Here is a 22,570-nt window from a genome sequence, read left to right as displayed (position 1 = left end):
TTATACGCCGGTATATACGGTAGCAGGCGGAAATGCCACGGATCTGGCCCCTTTTAATAAAGTGGGACTAATTGTCATGTGGATCTACCGCAAACCCATGGCATCTCCATGACAGAAGACTGAAGGCCTCAGATGGGCCGCGATTCTTGTAATGTACCTACTAGTAGCTTACACTAAAAATATTTGTAGGGGAAATCCTCAAAGTATTTCTTCAGTGTTGAACAGTCGTTTTTGGAAAGACTTGCATTTGAATCCAGAAACTTTGTATAATGGGGACTTCAGTTTTCATTTTCAGCTCCTTGTCTTATGACCATGTCTGTAGACAAATCCTCAACCATAAACGCATGAGTGAGAGCACACTACAAGATTTGCCAGATAAGAAATGGTGTATGTTTAAAAATTGACTGAAAACTGCTATGCTTTCTGATTCATCGCGTCTACTGCTATCAGTACTGGTAATTGATGGCCACCAAAGGTCCATTTACACGCAAAGATGATTGCCTAAAATTAGTCAGAAGCTGACCGTTTTTAGCGATCATTTTGCATTAGGAACCAATGGGCTAATCGGCCTATTAGTAGCTAACTAGCTTCATTTGCCTGTATTTAGAGAACAGCGGGTGGTCTGTTCTCCAAATACATCACTTTTGTTCTGCCACGGGCAGCAGGATGCATATGATGCTATCAGCGCTGCCCATGGAGAACACAGCATGCCTGTCCCTCTTATCAGGCATGACTGCTTTTATGCTGTGCTGAACTCAGCAATAAACGAAGAGTGCACGATGGGCACATATTTACACGCAACAGCTATTGCTCAAAAGCCGCCGTTTGGACAAATTTTGAGCTTTAATCGTTGTATGTAAATCAGCTTTAACAAAGGAGAAGTAATTGGGTAAAATATTAATGGTATAACCTGAAGTGCCGTCTTTTTTTTTTTTTTTTTTTTTTTTTTTTTTTTTAAACACATAGGTTCTCTGTAGTGGAAAAACAAGTCCAAATATTTAAGAATCACAAGACTCATGATAACTCTATTTGACTCGCACTTGCTGACTAAAAGTCGATGGCACTTTGCAGGTTTTTTTCTACCTGAGCTCGAAAGCCTCTGCTTTGCGTCACAGAACCACCACATATGTTACTTATATACACGATAGGTGATAAATGCTTTGTTGGTGGACGTTTTGACTGCTGGGACTTTGACTGATCACTAGAACTGGTATCCTAAATCCCCCACAGGCAGTTGAATGAAGGGGTTGTAGCACATTCACCCTGACACCAAGCACTGTATATTCCTATCACTATCTGCCAGTGCCATAAACATTGATTGGAGCAGCAGGGTACATGTGTGACCACCACTTTACTCATTCAGATGCCTTCATCCTTGTGATCAGTGGGGGTTTAAGTGGACTGACCCCCACTGATGATACTTATGTATCCTATGCATAGGTGATACATGTTTGTTGCGGAGTAACCTCTTTGGATAAAGTTGTGTGTGCTGCTACTATTGGTGACTGGATGGGTCACCAATAATTTTGATCTTGAAAACCTCTAACTGTAATGTAGTGGTCAAAGGCAGACCTAAGCGTCTTAATCTGAGAATACAGATGCTTGGGGAGTTTTATTTATTTTTTTTGTTATAGCAAGTTCTTTTAAAAGGATTTTATTTTCTTAGGTTGAACGACAAAGACGTCTTGAAAGAATAAAACAAAAACAGTCCCAGCTACAGGAACTTATACTACAGGTAATCTTAGTATGCATAGTTACCAGCTTGTCATTTTTGTACACAGTAGCCTTATATGTAGATTACCTGTTGGAAAATGTTAATGTCCATAGCAACCAATCAGTTTTGAGCGGTTACTACAGTTTAGGTCTGAACATACAAGTGGTGATCTGATTTGCTGCCTTGTGTAATGTCCCTTACAATAGGTTTGTTTTTTAGCGAAGTTGTATACATGCAATCACCCTTTTCACATTTTCAGCAGTTTCAGTGGTTTCTAACAATTGGATCAGGAGCCACATGTTGCTCACCGTAACAGCCTTTAACTATGGCCTTAAGTCCTGGCTGCAAAACGACATCCCACAGGCAATGTTGCAGAACTATCCTATTGCTTAAAGAGTACCAGTTTGGATGGTAAAATACCAGTGTCGTTTTACAATGAAATATTTGGCCCCCAATTTTTTTCATTTAATGTGACTCCTGTGCCTCCGCTTTAGCTGCACTGACCAGGATTCTATTTTACTTTGTGTAGTATATAACATGAAAGTGTGGTGGCTTTTTTTTTTTTTTTTTTTTTTAAACCCCTTTTGGAAGAGCTAATTCTATGGTATAGATCATTGATCTTCTATAATTTGCATGTAAGTTAGTTAATTTTGTAGTATTGGCACATACTGATATCACTAAATAGAGAATAGTAGTAGCTCAGTTTTTTTCTGCCAGAAGGTATGTTTAAAACTGCAAGTTCTTTAGGAGGCCCCACAGTTTGACATTCTCTGTACTCCGACTAGCTTCCAGTGCAAGACTCACAGATGTGCATCCCTTTTAAATAGGTTGTGCATGCATACTCTTCTGTCTGATTTGGACAGCAAGCATGGAAACACAACAGTACAAGCTGGGTGGTACAATTTCCAAGTAGCGAGTAGACAGCAGAAAGTGGGTGCTGTACGAGAGTCTTTGCCGACATATGCACCAAATGGGGTGTGGTGGCAATTTATCTGATGGCTTCCAGACTCCACAATCAACTCCCGATGTTTGTTTGTCACACTTGCAGCCCTCAAGCCATAGCATTGGCAGCCCTAGCTATACCATGAAATTGGTTCTATTTCCTGTACATCTTCCTGCCGACTCCTCTAATTCCATAGTTCCTCAAGAACACCAAAATGGAGGGCATCCTAATCATCCCCATAGCACCAGACTGGCCACGTCGACCTGTATACACGGGTCTCTACCAGTCGACACACTAGCCTCTTCTGCTCAGACAGGATCGGCTACTGCATGGCCCTGCATTTCACCCACATTTTACATGCAGTACGTCTGACAGTGTGGCTGTTGAATCTGCAGTCTTGAGAGCCCAGGGCTTCGCTGACTGCACTGTTCAGACATGCTCAACGCCAGGAAAACTTCTTTCTCTCGAAGCTACCATAGGGTGTGGAGGTCCTTCTTCAGATATTGTGAGCAACATCATCTCCAGCCAACGCAATATGTTCCCAGAATTATTTCCTCCTTTTAAGAAGACATGGATTTGGGATTGAACGTAAACTCTTTTTTTTTAAAAGGTCAAGTTTCCACGCTATCTGCCCTCTTTTCAAACACCCTCTGCATACATTTCTTCAGGGAATGGTATGTACGGCTCCTCCTTACTATCGCCTGTCAACACCATGGGACATGAACTTGGTCTTAGATGCATTGTAGTTATCACGCATAGGCTAGACAGGAGATATTTCTCCTTACCTGCTATCTTGAAAGGTTGCATTTCTGGTAGCCATCACTTCGATTTGCTGGGTCTCCGAATTCGCTGTCATTCAGATCTCCCTTTCTCGTGCTTAATCAAGTCAAGGCGGTGGTCTGCTCTGTTCTATCTTTTCTCCCCAAGGCGGTTTCGACTTTCCACCTGAATGAGGACATTGTTCTGACCACTGTCTGTCCGGAGCCTTCACTCCCTATGGAACGGCGTCTTCACAAGCTCAATGTTGTACACACTGCATCTCTATCTCTCTCGCACAGAATTCTTCCACCATTCTGATTCTCTGTTCTTCATCGCTAACCGCCCTTGTCAAAGTCCACCATTGTCCCCTGGATCAGGTCAGCGATCATGGAGGCCTACCATGCCAAGGGCAGCAATCTGTTTCTTCAAGTCACAGCTCACTCCCCTTGAGTGGTGGGGTGTCCTGGACAGTTTCCGATTTAATTCTTCAGTGCATCAGGATTTCAAGGCTGCGACCTGGTCTTCCCTTCATACGGTCACAAAATTTTACAGGATGCATACATCTTCTGTTGCTTCTCATGGTTGCACGATCCTGCAGGCGGCAGTACCCTGATGACATCACAAGTATTTCTGACCCACCCCTAGTAGTGCTGTGGAACATCCTGAGGTCTTCTCTGTCTCCCAATGACGCAGTTGAGAAAACTTTATTGTAACAAAAAAAGGTTTCTTTTTTTTGTCTCTTCATTGGGTGGGACACGACACTCATTTGTTCGAGGAAAAAAGTCTGTTTCTCTGTTCTGAGCTTTCCCCTCTTTTTTTCCCTCTAGTTCACGTGTCTAGTTAGCCCTAGGGCTCTTACACTCTGACTGGCTTAGCTGCAGGAGAGGGACATAGCTGCTAGGAATCATACCTTCCTTTGCTTAGTATTCACCTCCTAGTGGCAGGAGGTTTTTGCTGTGTCCCCCTGTGGTCAGACAAGAGACGTATTTTTACGATGAGTAACAAAATTTCTGTTTACCTGTAGTGTAAAAAAAAATAAAATCCTCTTTAGTTCATTGGGTGACCCAGCTGCAATCCGTTGAATGGGCCTAATTCATGTGTGGATCTACAGGATCTTTATCACCTGCATAAAGCACCATAAACTAACTTGTGACGCTGTTGAGCAATCTGACATAAAGCCAGATGCTGTATTGTTGTTGTGTTTTGTTTTTTTTTTTTTTGTTTTTTTTTTAAATGCCCACTTCCTGGATCTCGTGGTCCCCGACGCTGAACAGTTCTAAGAAAAGATCCAGCTCTGTTTTATGGAGAATACAATTGTTTATGGAAATGAACATAATCAGCAATGACTGAAATAACATGACCCTACATTCTCGGAATCAATGGTGTCCCAGCTGGCGGACCCCCACTGATCTGTTAGTTTTCACCTATCCAGTGCATGGGCGTGAACATTAAAGAAAGCTCCCCGCTCTGGAAAACCTCTGTGGCTTTATTTATTTATTTAATTCTTATTATAAATTTTACTGTTGTGTTTTATTTTATGCAGAGCTGCTTTCAGCACTCCATCAAAATTCTATAGTTTTTGTTTTGGAGCAGATACCAATTTAGCTTTATTCTGCCTTGTGTGAATATCCTGAAAGGCCTCATTCACTGTTGTGTATTATGCATCAGTATTTGTAAGTCAAATCCAAGCGTTGGACATAAACAGATCAAAATGCAAAGGCTTCCATCTCCCACTTTTGGTTTTGGCTTACAAATACAAATGCAAATGAGCTCTTGCAGTGTAAGGATGCTTTCACATTGCATTCAAGTCTCATTATGAGATACCTGAGCTCCCACAGTGCACTAGTTTGAGTTGTAAAACTAAAAACGTATGGAAGATAAGTAAAGCAAACTATCTGAGTTACATAACTTTTTATGTAAATTTGGAATGTACAATTGTTTTTTCCTTTTATTTATCGGAACTAAGAACTTGTGATTGACCATTTTATGAACTCTTGTTCTGTTCCGTTTCAGCAAATTGCCTTTAAAAACCTAGTTCAAAGAAATCGTCAGGCCGAGCAGCAAGCAAATAGATCCCCTCCTGCCAATTCAGTCATCCATTTACCTTTCATCATAGTGAACACCAGCAAGAAGACTGTGATTGATTGTAGCATTTCTAATGACAAGTAAGTAAATTACATTTTATCCCCCTCTGCCTTTTGTATGCAACATAAAGGGCAACTAAACGTGAAAAAAAAAAGATAAAAACCCATAAAACCTGCAAGGGCTTCTGCAAGCTCCTGAAGTCTGGCAGTTTAGGATGAGCTGCTTGGGTTCTGGTTTTAAAGGTATTCTATGTGTTTGTCGTAAGATAAGGGCAAGAATTATTAAAAAGGAAGGCTTTAGTTAATCGTAGTGTCAGCAGCAGTCTGGTTGGGAGAAGGCAAAAACCTCTCTGCTGAGACAACGCAGTTTTTTTTTTTTTGTTTTTTTTTAAACCTAACCTATCTTTTTTTTCTATACTGCTTAATTAGATTTTAAGTTTAATTACTACTTGGAAAAATGTATATTTCCTTTTTTTTTAATGCCTGTTGAGAGACTGTGCAACTCCTAAGATACTGAAATGATTAATGCCCAAATTGCTGGAAACCACAAATTTGGGCGATAGCCATCACATGTTCACAGTGCACGGAGCGTGAAATCGCATGTCGGTGTCACTTGGTTTTTAGCTCGCCTGAAAGCTCAGCGATGGTCAGCCTGTGTAGACAGGCGGCAGCTCATCTATGAAGAATTGCTTGTTTGTAGTGAATGGAGGCAGGCAGAAAAGATCTCCAGCAAACTTTTACCACCGTTCTCTGAACTATCGCTCCTGTGTGAAATCGAGGAGCAGCAGGCGTCCCATGTAAAGGTACTTTTAGGGTATGTGCACACAGCGTAATCGCAGCAGAATTTTCCACAGCGAATTCCACTTTAATAAGCGGTGTCAAAATCCATGGCATTCCACTGCAGTTTTTGACACAGAACTGCATGCAGAGTTTGTCCTGTCATATTACTACTTGACACAGAAACGTGATTTCCCACGTCGGAATTCCACGCGCAGATTTTGGCTATTGACGGGGCTAACCTCACGCACAGATCTGTGCCAAAACTGTGGATTCACCATGAAAACTTCTGTGGTGCATTCTGCTGTCTTTACACACTTTTAGTGTGAAGTAGGTACTGTGTTCAATGCTCCCTCTCTCCTCTAATAGCATGCTGTCTCATGGAGAGAAAAGCTGCTGGTGCATCCCCCTTCCTCTCTATGTACTGTAGTATTCTAGTACAGGGGTAGAAAAACATGAATTTTAATGCCATTTTTAGAGGCAGAATTTGCACATGTGAAAAATTCCACATTGTACCCTTAGGCCTCATGTCCACGGGCAAAAGAAGAATTAAAATCTGCAGCGGATTTTAACACTTCTGCCCGCGGATCCGCACCCCATAGGGATGCATTGACCACCCGCGGGTAGATAAATACCCGCGGATGGTCAATTAAAGTGATTTTAAAAAAAATGGAGCATGAAAAAATCTGGACCATGCTCCATTTTCGTGCGGGTCTCCCGCGGGCTTCTATTGAAGCTTATGGAAGCCGTCCGGATCCGCGGGAGATAAAATTCGGAATTTACTCACCCGCTCCGGATCTTCCCTTCGCCGCGGCTCCATCTTCCCTCCATGCGGCCGGATCTTTTCTCTTCGGGACGGCACATGCGCGGGGCCGAAGAAAGAAGATCCGGCCGCGAAACAGAGAACATGACGCCGCGGCGAAGGGAAGATCCGGAGCGGGCGAGAGGTAAGTTTATTCTTCTTTTTAGCGCTCATGTCTGCGGGGCAGGAGGGACCCGCTACGGATTTTCCATGGAGAATCCGGAGCGGGCCTGATTTTCCCCGTGGACATGAGGCCTTAGGGTCGAAATGTGTTAATGGCCATCTAAGATGGAGGCAGGCAGTACTAAACTAAAGACTTCTAAATTAATGCTGCTGACGTGTCTGATCTGCTAGTCTACTAACTGTCTAAAAATAATAGGTCAGCACGCAAAGCTTCCATAAAAAAAACTTTTCTTTATTTTATTTATTACAATTAAAAAGATGTTCTATTACAATAGAGATGAGTCTCCAATGTGCAGCAGACAGGCGGAAGGAAGGCATACAACATATCAAGTTCATAGAATTAAATATATGCTCAAAAAGTGCATGTATGCAAAATTGTATACCAACAAACCTTTAATCATATCTAATGAAACATCAAGCATACAAAGCATTGAATCTATGCATATAAGCAGCAGTTCATAATGTGTAAAGCATGGCTCCCCTCAACTTAAAGCAGCGATGCTCCTACAACTTATAGCAGCGGCTGAACTGTTAGTGTCCACTCCTGGGCTCCGCCCCCCTTGCTTGTCAGTGTCTCCATATTCCATTACTTCACAATAGTATTTGGGCAGGCAGACTGCTGCAGTTCTGCACAGGGCTGGCCACATCTGCTTAAGTTGTCATTGACAGTGGTCAACCCTGTGTATAATGAAGCACAGCGATCGGTCCACGGGACGCTTTCCTGGTGCACTAAATGGACAGTCTGCCCCTCTGGGCTGCATTCATAGCCGTTCTGAGCTGTGGATTAGACACCCCTGTCCTAGACCATTGTTTTCCAATTAGTCGCTCAGAAGCTGCATTTGGCTTCCAGGCTCCTACATGAGACCAGGAGTCATATCACTTGATTATAGTGGGCTTTTTCCTTCTTAATATGTAGTGGTAAGGCACACACGTCATTTCATAGTGACTCACAACCTACAAAAGCTTTGGGGATCGTTGCTCTAAATCAGGGATATGCTAGACTGAATATGCCATACAGGTCACACACACCACATTCTGCAATGTTCATCCATAGAAAAGCAAAAAAAAAACCAAAACCTGAGATAGAAGCCAATTTTCCTCGTTTTAGTTAAAACAAAATCCTTCCTAACTTGAATCTGGCAATTAGGATAATCCCTGGTGAAACAGTCCTTCTGAAGTAGTGAGGCACTCGTGTAACAGTGTTACACTCAAGAAAGGCATCCAGGGCTCCTCTTGTACTTCCCTATTTTTTTTAAATTTTTTTTTTGAGTGAGTTTGCCATCACCACATCCTCAGGCAGAGAATTCCAAAGTCTCACTGCTCTTACAGTAAAGAATCCCTTTTTTTATATACAGTGGGCACAGGAGCCTTAGGACGGCCGTAAGGCCTCTCTTCTCCATATAGGGAGCCCAGTACTATGAATAAAGCATTATAGTTGGGGGCCCTGTTTCAGATTTTGCATTGGGGCGCAGGAGCTTTAAGTTACGCCTCTGCTTGTCTGGAAACCTTATCTGTTGAACTGGAGAGCACAACGTGGACCATGGGTATAGCTACTGCCACTAGGAGGCGGACACTAAGCAGAAGAGTGTTAACTCCTCCTACTAGCTGTACTCCTTCTGCAGGCACAAGCTAATCAGTTTTTAGATTTTTTTTACAACACCTCAGGGTATTGTAGTGTACCAATTCCATTTATTAACCCTTTCCAATCCACTGTCTGACGTCTAAAGACATTCTGATTGAAGGTTGTACAGCTCAGATGTCGGATGACGTCCGGCAGGGTATTTTTATTGTGGATTACTGGCTGCTCTGTTGTCAGGGGTCTCTCCAGCATGTCACATACCGCAATACTAGCCCTAGCCAGCAGATGGCACCATTGTATAATTACAGAAAGAGAAAGCCCCTAGGAAACCCTGAATCCAAGATTGGATTGCAAAGGGTTAATTTATTGCCTGTCTTTAAATCACTCAATCTGATGTCTTTCTGGAATACTGGTGCCTAAAACTGTACCCAATATTCCATGTGTGGTCTGACAGTTGACTTGTAAAGAGTAAGAACAATGTTCTTGTCATGCACTCCTAGACCTCTTCTGATTGCTCCGACACGTGAGTGATTTCTTGCTCAGTACCCAGTCGGTGGCCATGTGTGTACACAGGTCTATTGCCGAATATTTGTTTCCAGCAGTTATACTGGCGATAATTACCTCATGTAACGGCACCTTTTAAACAGACAGATAAGTTGCTTGTAACAGGAAGAAATCCACAATGGAACAAGTCGATTGGTGCTCATTCAAGAGGCCTTTTATTAGGGTGAGCTCGCACACAAGTTTAATCTGTGGTCAAAGATCTGCACCAAAATCAGCAATGCAGCTGTGCGCGGATTTTGCTGTGGATTTATGTGAAGAAAATTTGAGGTGTGTTCGTACCCTTAGTAGGCTGGGGAGCTGTCGAGATGAACAGCTGCACTAGTATTCATGCTTTAAAATGGTTTCTGCGTCTATTTCTATTACTGTTAGGGCTCTTTCACACAAGTGTATATCAGCCGCCGTTTTCATGGCCGGCCGATATATGCTATGAACTGATGCCTTAGATTCCCCACATAAAAGCGCTCGGACAGCCAATATAGCGCTGCAACTATCTTTCTGCTCGGAATATGTCGGCCGCCGCATAGACTCCTATGGGAGCCAATGACAGCAGTTGGAGAAGGAAGGTAGGGAGTTTATCAGCGTAACTGCTAAACTCCCTCACCTGTACTCTCCTCCCCTTTGACTATTTGCAATAGGAGGCTGCACACAAAGGGTGGGTGCTTAGCTCAGCCGGAGGGAAGGAGTGAGGAGGTGAGCCGGGGAGGGAAGGGGAGGCAACGGCATTGCGGCCTCGACGTATATGTGCCCGGCCTGTGCCGTCTGAAGAGGCACATAAACGTTAGATTTGTGCACCAGTTCCCGCGTTTCTACAGCGCCGGAATGCGCACGTAAAAACTCCTACGCTTGTGGGAAAGAGCCCTTAGGCAGCACTTACCCTGTTTACATGTACCCTGCCATTTCTGCACACACAAGATGCGTTCAGATGGAAATGTTCATGCAGCAGATTATGCCTTTATAAAAGGGTCCTATGCTACTGATCCCTTTAAGTTTCCAAAAAGCCATTATGGTTGATAGTGGTAGTAAAATGGCAAATGTGCCATTAAATAGGACAGATGAATGAAATAATTATTTCACAAATCGAGGGAGAAATTGTAGAGTATCTGTCGGTGGATAGTGTTATGGACACTGAACAAGTCACCTCATACCCTGTAGAGGTCCTAAACTCTTTGAGGTGGTCAGGAGTGCCTTCCCATAAGGAGAGGTTAAATGTTGATGTTCTGGTCCTATTAATGCGTAATCCTTATGCGCCAAAACTGTGCAACGGCACACTATTACAAATTACAAACTTGGGGTGAATTATTGTGAGAGCAGTTATGACTGGAATAGCAAAAGGAGAAAGTGTTTTAGTTCCGCGCATTTCGATAATACTGACGGTATTTGCCTTTTTAGTTCAGATGGCTGCAATTCCCTCTAAAAACAGGGTTTGTGATGACTATCAATAGGGCTCAAGGGCAAACGCTTATGGTAGCAGGTGTACATTTAGAAAAACCAGTTTTTTTCTCATAGGCAACGTCGTGTGCTCACGTGTATACAACCCGCAAAAGATGACAAGACCAAAACCATAGTGTACAGAATTTTGCTGACATAGTGAAAGGAATGTAACTGCCATTTGCTAATTCAACTTTTTACATTTCCATACGCAGCAAAACAGATTAGAGAAAAAAATATATACATTTCATGCAGAGGAAGTGGCTGGTAACTTCCCAGTGTCGTACAAACTTGGAATGTGGCACGACCATTCTTTAGGTTGTGAATAGGAATTGTAAGGCGATCACAACTTGATTTAATTCGAAGTATGAAAAGAAGTGACCCTCTATGTAATATAACTAATAACACCAATGTGAAATTTGCCACGACCATTCTTTACGTCCTTAATAGGAAAAGTAAATGGCTCGCAACTTCAATATTCATTTTTAAGCGTGAAAAACTGTGCGAAAATCAACTATACATGAGTTCTTTTCTCAGAAACCATTAAGTCTAGGGAAATTATTTTTATACTGAGGATAATCTACCTCAGCTCTGTGTATATACTGAGGAGAATCTACTGTGTGTTTGCATATATACTGAGGAGAATCTACTTCGCGTGTGTGTGTATACATACTTACTGAGGAGAATCTAAGTGACTTCTGTGCATATACTAAAAGGCTGTAAAGTACATAAGGAAGCGACCATGAACTGCAGGGATCAAGCATGCCTTTAAGGCAAAGAAGGGACTGCAACCTCCAGTCTGGGGGGGGGGGGGGGGTGTCTAAATTTGAATAAAATGGGGCGTTACCTTTAAGGGTAAAAAGTGAGGCGATGGAGAATTTGACAGCTTCAGTAAAGGTACACAAGATAAGTTTCAGAAAACCAGTTTTTATTGGATCGAATTCCAGGATTCTTTGGAATTCCGAAACCTATACAACTCATAAGAGCACAGAGGAGCAGAATTATGCCCTTAGTACAGTTCAGAAAGGGATGCTGCAGTACGCCAAGGTCCTGCCAAATAATATAGGGACAAATGCAAGACTATGCATTACAATGTACTCTTCCTCCCTTCTATTTTAGATTTTGATTCACTGTTTTTTTCTTTCCTCTTACTTTTTTTTTTCTCCTTTCCTATGGTTTGTTTTTACATTTTACGCTGTTCTAATGTTACACCACAGTCAGCTGTTTAAAATTAGGAGGTTTTCCGTTACTATCACGAGAATAGAGGAATATAGAGGGTACATGGGGTGGGTGGGGATTGGGTAGAAGAGTGGGGGGGGGGGGGATGGGTCGGGGATTGATCTTTAATGAGGGTCTTCTTCCCTCTTCACAGGGTTGCAAAATTCAGGATCAAACATAATTGCAGTTCACATTTGCAATACCATAGGTAGTACCTGAATGGGCCCACCTCCAGGGGTTTATTGTACATGCTTTAAGTTGGGGAATTTTGTACCACTGTTTGGGTTGCAAGTTGTCATTTTCTTTGCATTACCTAACACTGATTTAACTTGTTTTGGAAAAATGGAAAACTCATAAATAAAGAATTAAAAGAAAAAAAAAAAGTGAGGCGAGTGGAAGGGGGTGGTACATTCTGCAGAGGGACATCGGTACATGCAGTCTGAGGAGAAGACTCCTCTGTGTATACATATTTTATTCCTCTGTTCCTCTGAAGTAACCACCACTTCATAAATTTCTCTGTTTATTCAATGAATGGACGAGTGCTGCCTGTGATTGGCTGAGCGCTGTGACCAATCACAGGCAGCGGTCATCTGTCATTCAATGAATGGCTGAGCGCACAGAGAATCAGTCGCAGCCCTTCATCACAGTGGCGGGACCCACCGGCTAGATGCACCTGAGCCCCGGCAGCGGTGGACAGGTGAGTATATATTTTTATTTTCTGCCGGCAACCCCTGAAAATCACTGCAGGGGTTGCCGGCAGACCATTGCCTGCAGCAGCCGCAGTTCCTACCCTATGCTTATACTCGAGGCACCTAATTTTCCCTTTTTTTTTTTTTTTTTGTGTGCTAAAATTAGTTGCCTCAGCTTATACTCAGGTCGGCTAATACTCCAGTATATACGGTGTATGTATATATGACGCAGGATCTACCAGGCCCCAATTACCCTTTTGACAAATGCCAGATGGTTGTGTCCACAGGGGGCTGCTTTCCTGCTTGGCAGCTGAATTTCAGGGACAAATTGCTGAAACGTGATATTAATGGCCCATAAAAGGTTTTTGTTAGTTTTTTTCCCCCCTTATTTTACATCCTGAAGACACCATCTTGAACTACTGTATGTGTGCTATTAATTTGCATTGTCTTAATTCCATACAGCTATATAGTCGTTTTATCTTGTTTCAGATTTGAATACCTTTTTAATTTTGACAACACATTTGAAATACATGATGATATAGAAGTACTAAAAAGAATGGGAATGGCATGTGGGTTGGAATCTGGTAGCTGTTCAGCAGAAGATCTTAAAACGGCAAGGAGCTTAGTACCAAAGGCTCTAGAACCATACGTTACAGGTAAGTGGCTGCTATCACCGATGGAGATGGGCTAGTGATAAGATCCATCCTGGTATTAACTCCTTTGCTTGACTGCTTGTAATGTAACCCTTCTATACTTCAAATATACTTTTGGATAAACTAATTTAAAAGTATACTATTGTTTTATGGCATAATGTGGCTGCATGTGGGCGAGACTTCAAGGAGTGGCAGCTCTTTTAATATTGTGGGAGAGATTTACTAATAAAATGCACAAGAATTCTGGCACAAACTGCACCAAAAAGTGGAGTGTTCAAGAAACGTATGGATTTGCAACATGCCATCAGCAACGACACTTAACTAAAATGTAACATTTATTCAGCATTATTGAAATTCACCTGCAAGTGTATTAAAAATACTAGAAAGCTGCTCAGTTTCATATAAACGAATTCCCGGCTAAGGGCCCATTTAGACAGGACAAATGGGCAAATTATGTGCAGCACTCGTCACCGCACATACTCGCTTTCGTGCTGCTGCATGGGACTCAGTATCACTGGCTCACAGCGAGGCGGCTGCAGGAGATTTCACTCCTCGCCGTCCCCCGCCTGTCTCCCTTCACTTAACATAGCGGCCGATCATCGTTCAGTGTAAATGGCAGTCGTTCAGTACTGAACAGTTGCTATGTTAAGTCAATGGAGCGAGTCAGGGAAGAACGATGAGAGAAATCTCCTGCAGCTGCCCTGCTGTGAGTCAGCGCTACTAGCTCCTGTGCAGCAGTACCGGAGCGAGTGTGGGCGGGAACGAGTGTCGGGTATCGTTTGCCTGATGTTCGTCCTGTCTAAATGGGCCTTAAGAGTTAGCTGGAAGAATAAGGTCTCCCATAGGAGCGGGGTGAATTTAGTAGTAGCAGTTTTGTCTGTTGGCAACAGATTTCTACCAGTATTAGATAGGGCACACTGTTTCTGTCTTAAAATGCCATTATATAGTCCTGCTCACCTGTTTAAGGAAACTTTGGCAAAAAACTTCTTGCAGCTCACTGAACCGTTTTTGAAAAGTGTGCAGAAAAAGGAGTGCAATTTAGAGGAGTTGGAAAATGTCAAATATTGTAACAATGTGCACCGCTATTTTACTTGGCAGTGTCGTTGGGGGTCACAGAAACAATGGGTGTAGGCTGCTGCCTACTGAGACGTGACTGTAAAAAAAGTTAGCTCCTGCTATATAGAATATACCCAACCTACAGGCACTGAGCTAATTGTTTTTAGCTTCGTATCAGTAGAATTCAGACACAGACCTGGTTCTCCAGATCCATTCTACCTAAAATGTTTTAGTTTATTTTCAGCTTTTATTACAGATTTGGGTAACCAAGAGAGACCTATGGTAACCTATGTCTTCCCAACTGGAAGATAAGGGAACAACGATGAAGAAGTCGCAGTGTTTTCCCTCGCTTGCCAACAGCTGGACCATAGGAAAAGGCCAGCCTGCTGCCTTACCCACCAGACAATGACTGTCTGTGCTACCTTGCCCCTGCTAGCCCGCCTACCAAAGTGAGGTGCATAGCAGAGAGGGTATAAGCCAAGTTCCCTGGAGAAATGAGGACTTCCCTCTACAGGACAGAAAAGTATGGTCCCTCTCTCTTCTGCCTGCTAGATGCTCAGGATTCTCGGAGGCCCTCTACTTTCTGCCCCCCTTCACCCTCACAAGCACCCCTTGCTTAACTGTCTGCTAATCAAGCCCCTGGCTTTGTGACCTTCTCCTGACATCCAACACAGACTCCTATTGCAGTTCTCCACTTTGTGGCCTACCTCCAATCACCAAGGATTAGGTTTTCTGGTCACGGACATGGCAGCCCATCCCTTGCCATCAACTTGGCGCCTGGCTTGTGGTCTTCTTGAAGCCCAAATTTAGAATGTGTCTTTTGCAGCTTAGTCCCAGAACTTGTCGAAAAATACTCCAGGAGACTCCTCAGCTTTCCTGCTGGGGGAATCTCTCACAGGGCAGTGTTTCTCTCTCAGAAGCAGCCTCCCTCAAACTATTAAAAATAATAAACTGTCAGAAAGGAGACTAATTTTTAGGCCTGCCGACACTCAACCGTAGTGTCTTTCACAGTCTGGACCAATATTTTAATCCCTGGCTTACAGGTTATCACTATAGGACAGTTTTTTTTGTTTTTTTTCTTTGCCCCCTTCGCTTTATCTCCGTAATTCCTCACTTACTGGCATGGCTTATCATTATCGGATGGGTACCTCAACCCGTAAGATCTATATTTTTTATTTTTTTTGCGGCTACTTTGGAGCTGCCATTACAGGCAAACCTGAGGGAATTGTCTGTCGTGCAAGGCCACGGGGGAAGTCTTAATATCTGTGTGGTGATCCATATTAGGCTCTATTGGCCCACCCACCTCTGGGGTCTGCTTTGTGTTGTCAAACGGATTCCTTTTGGCTAAGATGGAGGGCATTATCTGTTATCAGTCTCACGCTGTCACGCAAGAACACTTTATCAATCTGCATAATGGCTCCATTATTTTTGATCCTAGTGGGGCAAACATTTTTTCTATCATACGATCTGTTTTTAAATCTCAGGATACGCTTTCTACTTTTGTGCAGAGTGCCTAATTTCAGATTTATCTGCTGTCTGCATTTTCGAAGTGGACCTTTTGGACTGCAGAGAGTTGGCTTTCCACCCTGTATTTTCCCAGCTGTGACTGTATTGGGGCATTCTATACATCAACATTTTTGGCTTCTCAGATACTCCACCAATCTCCACGGTTTGTCACCAGGACCCATAACCCAATACTTGTTGCAACTTTCCCTCCGGTAAATCTAGGGGTGAATGCTCAATAAAGGCCCATTTACACAAGCAGATAATCGCTCAAAGGACAATCTGAGCAACAGCTTTGAGCGATTATTTTGCATAAAAAAGAATTGGTATTTAAGTAACTACTCAGCTACTTAAATGCCAATTATGCATGCAAATGAAGCATTTGCTGAACACCGCTAATAGCCCCAGGCTATTATCTGTGCTCAGATCCTTGTTCTTCATGGGGAAACAATGCTATCAGCACTAACCACAGAGAACTAAGATAAAAGTGAGTGATTTTTAGATGAGCTTGATTTTAACAATCGCCTAAAAGTGCCCGAAATGCGGGTGCCCCGCGCCCACTTACACAACACCAATTATCGCTAAAACGATCACAGATTAGCACATTTTTAGCTATAATCGTCCAGTGTAAATGGGCCTTAAGGTCAAACCAAAAGGCATTCTTTGCCTAGTGTTCCAGGACTGGCTAAGCAGCCCTTAGCATGTAGCGGTTGTAAACCCCGTCACAGACTTTTCCTGGCGCCTTTTTGAGCCTGTTCAGATCTGCTTCCTCAATATCAAGTCTTCCTCCTAATTTTACAGCCTTTAGAACAGGAGCTTTTTCAGTCTAGGTATGCTGAGTTATGATCTTGGGGGAAAAATCGGGCTTCTCTTTCGTGTTTCCTACTGTGACCGAAAGCCTGCATTTGTGGAGAAGAGACAGGCGGATCTGTCTCGTCTCCAGTTCTCAATCCCCTCATGGGTCTATTCCTTACAGACTTCCAGTGCAGTCTTTTGGATCTGTACCTGTCTTTTGGTTGCTCTCTAGCCTCCCTCATTTCCCACCATCCTGTGAGTCTGGGCAGTTTTTCTCTTTCTCTTCTCATGCTAAGGTGGTCCTGTGCATCCTTTCTCCTTTCACGGGCCACCTCCACTTTCCATTTGTATATCAGATGTCACCCTCCATCTGCTCTTCTCATCCGAAGGGAGCATTGCTTACAGAACCTGGTTGCTGGTTGGGCTTCTGTCCTGTTATTCTGGAGGGATGAGGTGTGTGGTTGCCAGCCTTACAAGCTTTCTTGCCCTCTTGGATCTGCTGAGCTGATGTAAAGCATTTCCCATGAATGCACAAGAAACCCTTTCTGAATTATGGTGCAATCCTCCCCCCACCCCGAAGTTCGTAGGTGCCATCAGTGTGACTCTTAAGTCCATTTTGTGCGCCAGCCTTCCCATCTCATATTTATGGGAGAGAGCGCATGCACAGAGCGAACTGAGTGTCACACTGCTGGCATGCACAGACTTCGGCGGGAGGGCAGACACCGCGCAGGAACAGGGCGTCCGGTGAGTATAAAACGCTCCCTATGCTACATTATGGGGCTCAAAGGTCTGACAGGTTCCTTTTTAAAAGTAAACCAGTTAAGAGGAGTCATAAAAAAATGTCATTGTGCCAATTTTATCATATTGCGTGCGCCACTGTGCTAAACGGGGTGCAGTTTGTCTGGTCTCATCTTATCCTCTCTAAAATTTAGGACTATATTAATCTGCCCCTGTATATGTGACCTGCCTATATAGAACTTCCATTGTTGATTTTGCAGTTAACTAAACAGTTGACTAACAGCTCATTCACACGGGCATATTGTCACCGTGTATTACGCATGCATATATCCCGTGCGTAACACGCGGTTAATGGAGGCAATGAAAGTCTATGGACTTCATTCTTTCATTTTTAAACCTGCATGTGTGCACTGCGTATCGATATGTAGGAGCAATAAATCGCAGTACGCTCTATTTCTCTGCATGTCGTACGCAGGCTTTAAATGGGCTGGGTATGAAACGCTATCCATATGCTTGCATTATGTATGGGCAGCCTTTCCACACGCATCCCTGCTTTGAACAAAGTGGAGAATTTAAAGGAAAACAATTAAAACACACTGCGCTTGTCTGTGACGTCAGATTCCCGGGCATATGCAGTGCCAATCGCAGCCCATACATAGTCTCTGCTGGCAGAGCATATTGGCTGTAATACGTACAACGTTGCGGGAGACTTGCAGCGTTGTACACACATGGCCGTGTGAACGAGCCCGAAGGGTGTAACCATGTTGTGCAAGTGTTAGTGGTCACGTTTAACTTTGCGATTTTACTGCTAATTGCTGGACTTGCGTTTTGATGTAATGGCAAGTATTAGGTACAACCCAACGGCTAACAGAATATTGTGAGCGTTACTCACAGCTGCTATTGCTCATGTTATAATGGCATCCTTGAAATAAGCAATCATTGACTGAATGCAGTTTTTTCCTCAACTTTGATAATTTTGTGAACCAGAGTCACAGGTAGTATTTAATCCTATTGTATGGACTGTGAGTTGTGCTGTGTTGCCTGGAGTTATTCTGTATGTAAAAGAACTATATGTAACCATAAAACCTCAAGTGGGATGGTTTTGGGCAAGACTGTTGTTGTTAGTATGCTTGCCAAGTAGAAGGCTTGGAACCTGCATGTGCTAAATGGCTTCTAGATTGTCTTGAAATTCTATGTTTAAAATTTAAAGTAGTATTAAGCAATTTATATCCTTTTTCCCCCTCTTCCTTTCCTTTTCTAGAAATGGCTCAGGGATCGATCAGCAGTGTGTATGTGTCGTCTACTTCAGGTTCAGTGACGAATGGCCGAAGGTTTTCTACCAGGTAAAACGCTGACAATTACAGAAAATTTTATGTTAAAAACTGCATGAGAAACTCTGAAAATAAGGGAGATGCAATAAAACCTCTACAGTGCTACCTATTGTAAGGCAGCATTCCTTCAAGCCAAAGTCAGACTCTATATACAAGTCTTGTAACAAGGAGTGGAAATTAAAAGCAAAGCCAGACTCCATGTACAGACAGCTGTTTCAGGGTATTTGCCCTTCATCAGTGTACAGTAGGAGTCTGGGTTTGCTAGTGAGAGGCCTGGGACGGGGGTCAGAAACGCTATCTTTTCTCCTTACGGAGAGCACCTAGACGGTGAGTGAGGAGACTCATGGCCATGCATGCTCCTCTGGGTAATATGCAAATAAGGGAGATGGAATAAAACCTCCACAGTGCTACTTAAACTCTGAAAGGCACAGCTTTCTCTTAGGTCTGAAGAGCTGTGGCTAATGTAATTATCTTTGAAGTCTGCAGGGAAATATTAAGCTATTTCTCTAATCTCTAAATTTGTAATTGTGCAAAAGGTTTTTTTGCTTTTATGTTAAAATAATAAGACAGGTTTGCAGCAGGTTGCTTTAAGGATGACCTTTCCCAGAATACAAATAACCAGAGCAAACTCTGTATAGGTCATTGAAAAAGTAAGAAATTATGGAAAACATCAGCTGTGAAGCTTAAAGAATTTGTAGTGCAGCTCTGGGTAGTGATTCCTATAGAATAATTAAGAGCATCTTAGACCCCATTTACACTGAAAGATGATTGCTCAAAAATCACTTAAACGACCGTTTGAGTGACAGTTTTGATCGATCATCAAAGTCTATGGTAGCTAATTGGCTACTAAAGAGCTATGCAGGCGGAGTGGGACACCACTGCTATCGTTTGGCGAGCAATACAGCTGTTTTGCATAAGCAAACGGCTGCATTGTTTTCCACACTTAGAACTCGTGTCCCGCTGTGAACTACCAGCGGGACACGAGCTGAGAGAATCTTATCAGCGCTGTCGACTGTGATCTAGAAAACTAGAATTGAGCGAAAAACGAATCGTGCGCGAAAACTGCACGATGTCCTTGCATTTAGATGCAACGGTTATTGCTCAAAAGACGGCTTTGAGTGAGAATCGCTGTCTAAATGGGCCTTTACTCTAGTGCAAATAAAATTAAGGTCTATTCCTCTCCATAACAATGGTCAATTTCTGGCCTCCAGTACTTGTCAAAGCTACATACTATAATTTACACCCATTTCTGTCAAATTATGCTAAGTTGCTCAGATCATAAATACGCATGTCCACTTTTCAGAGAAGTAGCATAAAAGGGGGAAAAAATGCACATTTTATAAAAAAAAATAGGCATGCACCAAAATTTGCTACTTTTTTCTGCCACAATTCTTGCACAGCCAGTGATAAATTCTCCCTTTTTGTTTTAACTACACCTTCAGATCCATATGCAGCCACACAGAATATTTTTCATAGTGTAGTCACAAATATTTCAGCCCATCACTAGGCAGTTATCGTAGAGGGAAACTTGGACATGTAACACAATGATGCCATATTCTTTGTTTTGTAGTGACTTGACCACTGATGGGATGCTGGCAACTAGTTCCAATGGATCACAATACAGCAGCTCTAGGGTGGAGACACCGGTCTCTTATGTTGGAGAGGAGGATGATGATGATGACGATGATTATGAGAATGATGATGATGACTGATGTGAAATGTGTTCAGTAAAAAACAAAATGCTACAGGAACTTTGTTTTGTGTGTTTCTTTTCCTCCTCTTTAACATCACTGCAGAGAAGAAAATTGCTAAAGCAATTTGTTGTAACAAAGCAAAGGTTTTTCTGATCTAAGTAATTTTTTTTTTCCTATCTCCATTTTTGTGCAGTGGATGTTTGGATACATTTATTTTTATTCTAAGTGTTTGTTTCTATTTGTCTTGTTTGTTGCCTTTCCCATTATTTTGCATTTTGTTACTGATGTATTGTCCACCTTTTAGATTCAAAATAAAACTTTATGCTTAAATGTCAAGAAAAGAAACAAAATGTTCAAATTTGGCTTTTATTTAAAGTACTTCAATAATGTGAGGTAAAGTATGGTTCTGTGAAATCATGCAACGTCCAAAGACACTTTTTACAATTTGCATATGAAATTCACATAATTTGAGCTACAGCCCTTTTTATGCTTTCTATTGTATGTTTAGAGGGGAAATTACATTTTGTTGCAAAGGATTTTTCTGCCATGCTGGTGCAGCTATATGAAATGTCTTGAAGGTTGCTATATACAGTATATAAATATAAATATTGCTTATAGTATAATTTGCCTGAATTCTTCCAGGTGAACTTTGATTTTATTTTTGTTATATAGTTTACATAATTATCATTTCTGTGTTCTGAAGCAAATGTTTTGTATTTGTTTCCTAAACATGCATTGTAATCTATTATAATGTTGAAATTATAGAGTTTCAAGGGTTTTTTTTCTTTCTCTCCCTTGCCCTTCTGGATTTGTGAATCATTTTTAGCAGTTCATATTTTATATGATGAATTTCTAGGCAAGCTGTAGTAATTTTCAGATAAAAATTCACAAAGTGGTTAACTGCACAAATGCTGGCAGCTGCCTGCTGAAATACAATATTCTTTTTATTGGAACATACATACACTTATGTAATTTTATTAACTATACAGAGACTTATAAATGATTTGTTTAACTTGGCACTGTTAGTTTTATTAATAAAAAGTGCATGGGCATTAAGAAGTTGTTTTTGAATTTAATTCAAAATAATTTTGTTAGAATGGCCAGTTTCTGTAAAATTTTATGTCCAATGGCGTATCTTTAATATGCAAAAATACTTATAGAAGGTTTTTATGCATATTGCTTTGTCGACTTTTTTTTAAAGATTTTTTTCGTTAGGCATCCTGGCACTTGCTATTAAATTTGCCCCGTCACATTCATATATACCTAGGTTGATTATATATGTGAAACTTCATTATTATTCTAGATTCGTATATATATTTTAGAATGCCTTTAACTCATCATGTTCTAACAAAAAAAAAAATGACCGGTTTAAGAATATTAAAGGGGTTTTCTGGGCTGTTTCTATTAATAACCTATCCTCACGATCCTTGGCGATCAGCTGAACGCCTGGCCCACTATGAGCGCAGTGGGTCAGATGTTTGTTATAGGGGACTAAAGGAGAAATGCCCTAGCTGAAATCAATAGGAGCTAAAGCGGCTATTACACTTCCATGATCTTTATGCTTCCGCGCCCATCCCTAGTTTCAGAAACAGACGTGCAGGAAGTGTAGTAATAGGTTCCAGCTCTCATTGATTTCAACTGAAGTCAAGCCAGCTAGCGTACTTCCTTCCCTATTATTGCTGGGGATCCAGAGTGTGATTAACTAATGATGACCTACCCTTTGGATAGGTCATCAATAGTGTTAGCGGGGAAAAGCCCTTTAAAGCAAAAATACTTTTTTAGGGGGCAATCTAAAAGCACCAAGATACAGCTTTGAGTTGACTTTTTTTGCTACTGCTTCCATGAAGTCTGTTATAGTTTTCCTAGTGTCCTAAATAGCAGATCTGGCTAGTTATACAGAAGTTTAGAAGCAGAGGCTGTATCATTGTTTAACAAGACAAGGAGTACGCGGTGAAAGAGGAAAAAAATGGCTTAAGGTGCTACGACTCCAAAAAATAGTGGTGATGGTACAATATGATTTTTTTTTTTTTTTAATTAAAACGAGTTTTCTGATGCTTATA

General features: G+C 42.0%; 1 protein-coding gene across 3 annotated transcripts in view; it reads left to right on the top strand.

Annotated features, from left to right (window-relative positions):
* TFDP1 (transcription factor Dp-1) overlaps window positions 1-21,569 on the top strand; it is an 88,802-nt gene extending 67,233 nt beyond the window's left edge. For all 3 annotated transcript variants that reach the window (XM_066579667.1, XM_066579666.1, XM_066579665.1), the window contains exons 8-12: window positions 1,667-1,735; window positions 5,430-5,581; window positions 13,230-13,396; window positions 18,747-18,828; window positions 20,387-21,569. In XM_066579667.1, coding sequence (XP_066435764.1) covers window positions 1,667-1,735; window positions 5,430-5,581; window positions 13,230-13,396; window positions 18,747-18,828; window positions 20,387-20,528 — 612 coding nt within the window. In that variant the 3' untranslated portion in view covers window positions 20,529-21,569. The remainder of the gene's footprint in view (window positions 1-1,666; window positions 1,736-5,429; window positions 5,582-13,229; window positions 13,397-18,746; window positions 18,829-20,386) is intronic.
* Window positions 21,570-22,570: the final 1,001 nt, after the last annotated feature.

Source organism: Eleutherodactylus coqui, chromosome 1 (assembly GCF_035609145.1).
Source record: "Eleutherodactylus coqui strain aEleCoq1 chromosome 1, aEleCoq1.hap1, whole genome shotgun sequence".
Taxonomy (NCBI): domain Eukaryota; kingdom Metazoa; phylum Chordata; class Amphibia; order Anura; family Eleutherodactylidae; genus Eleutherodactylus; species Eleutherodactylus coqui.
The sequence above is the reverse complement of the archived record's forward strand: the minus strand, read 5'-3'. Positions and strand labels throughout refer to the sequence as shown.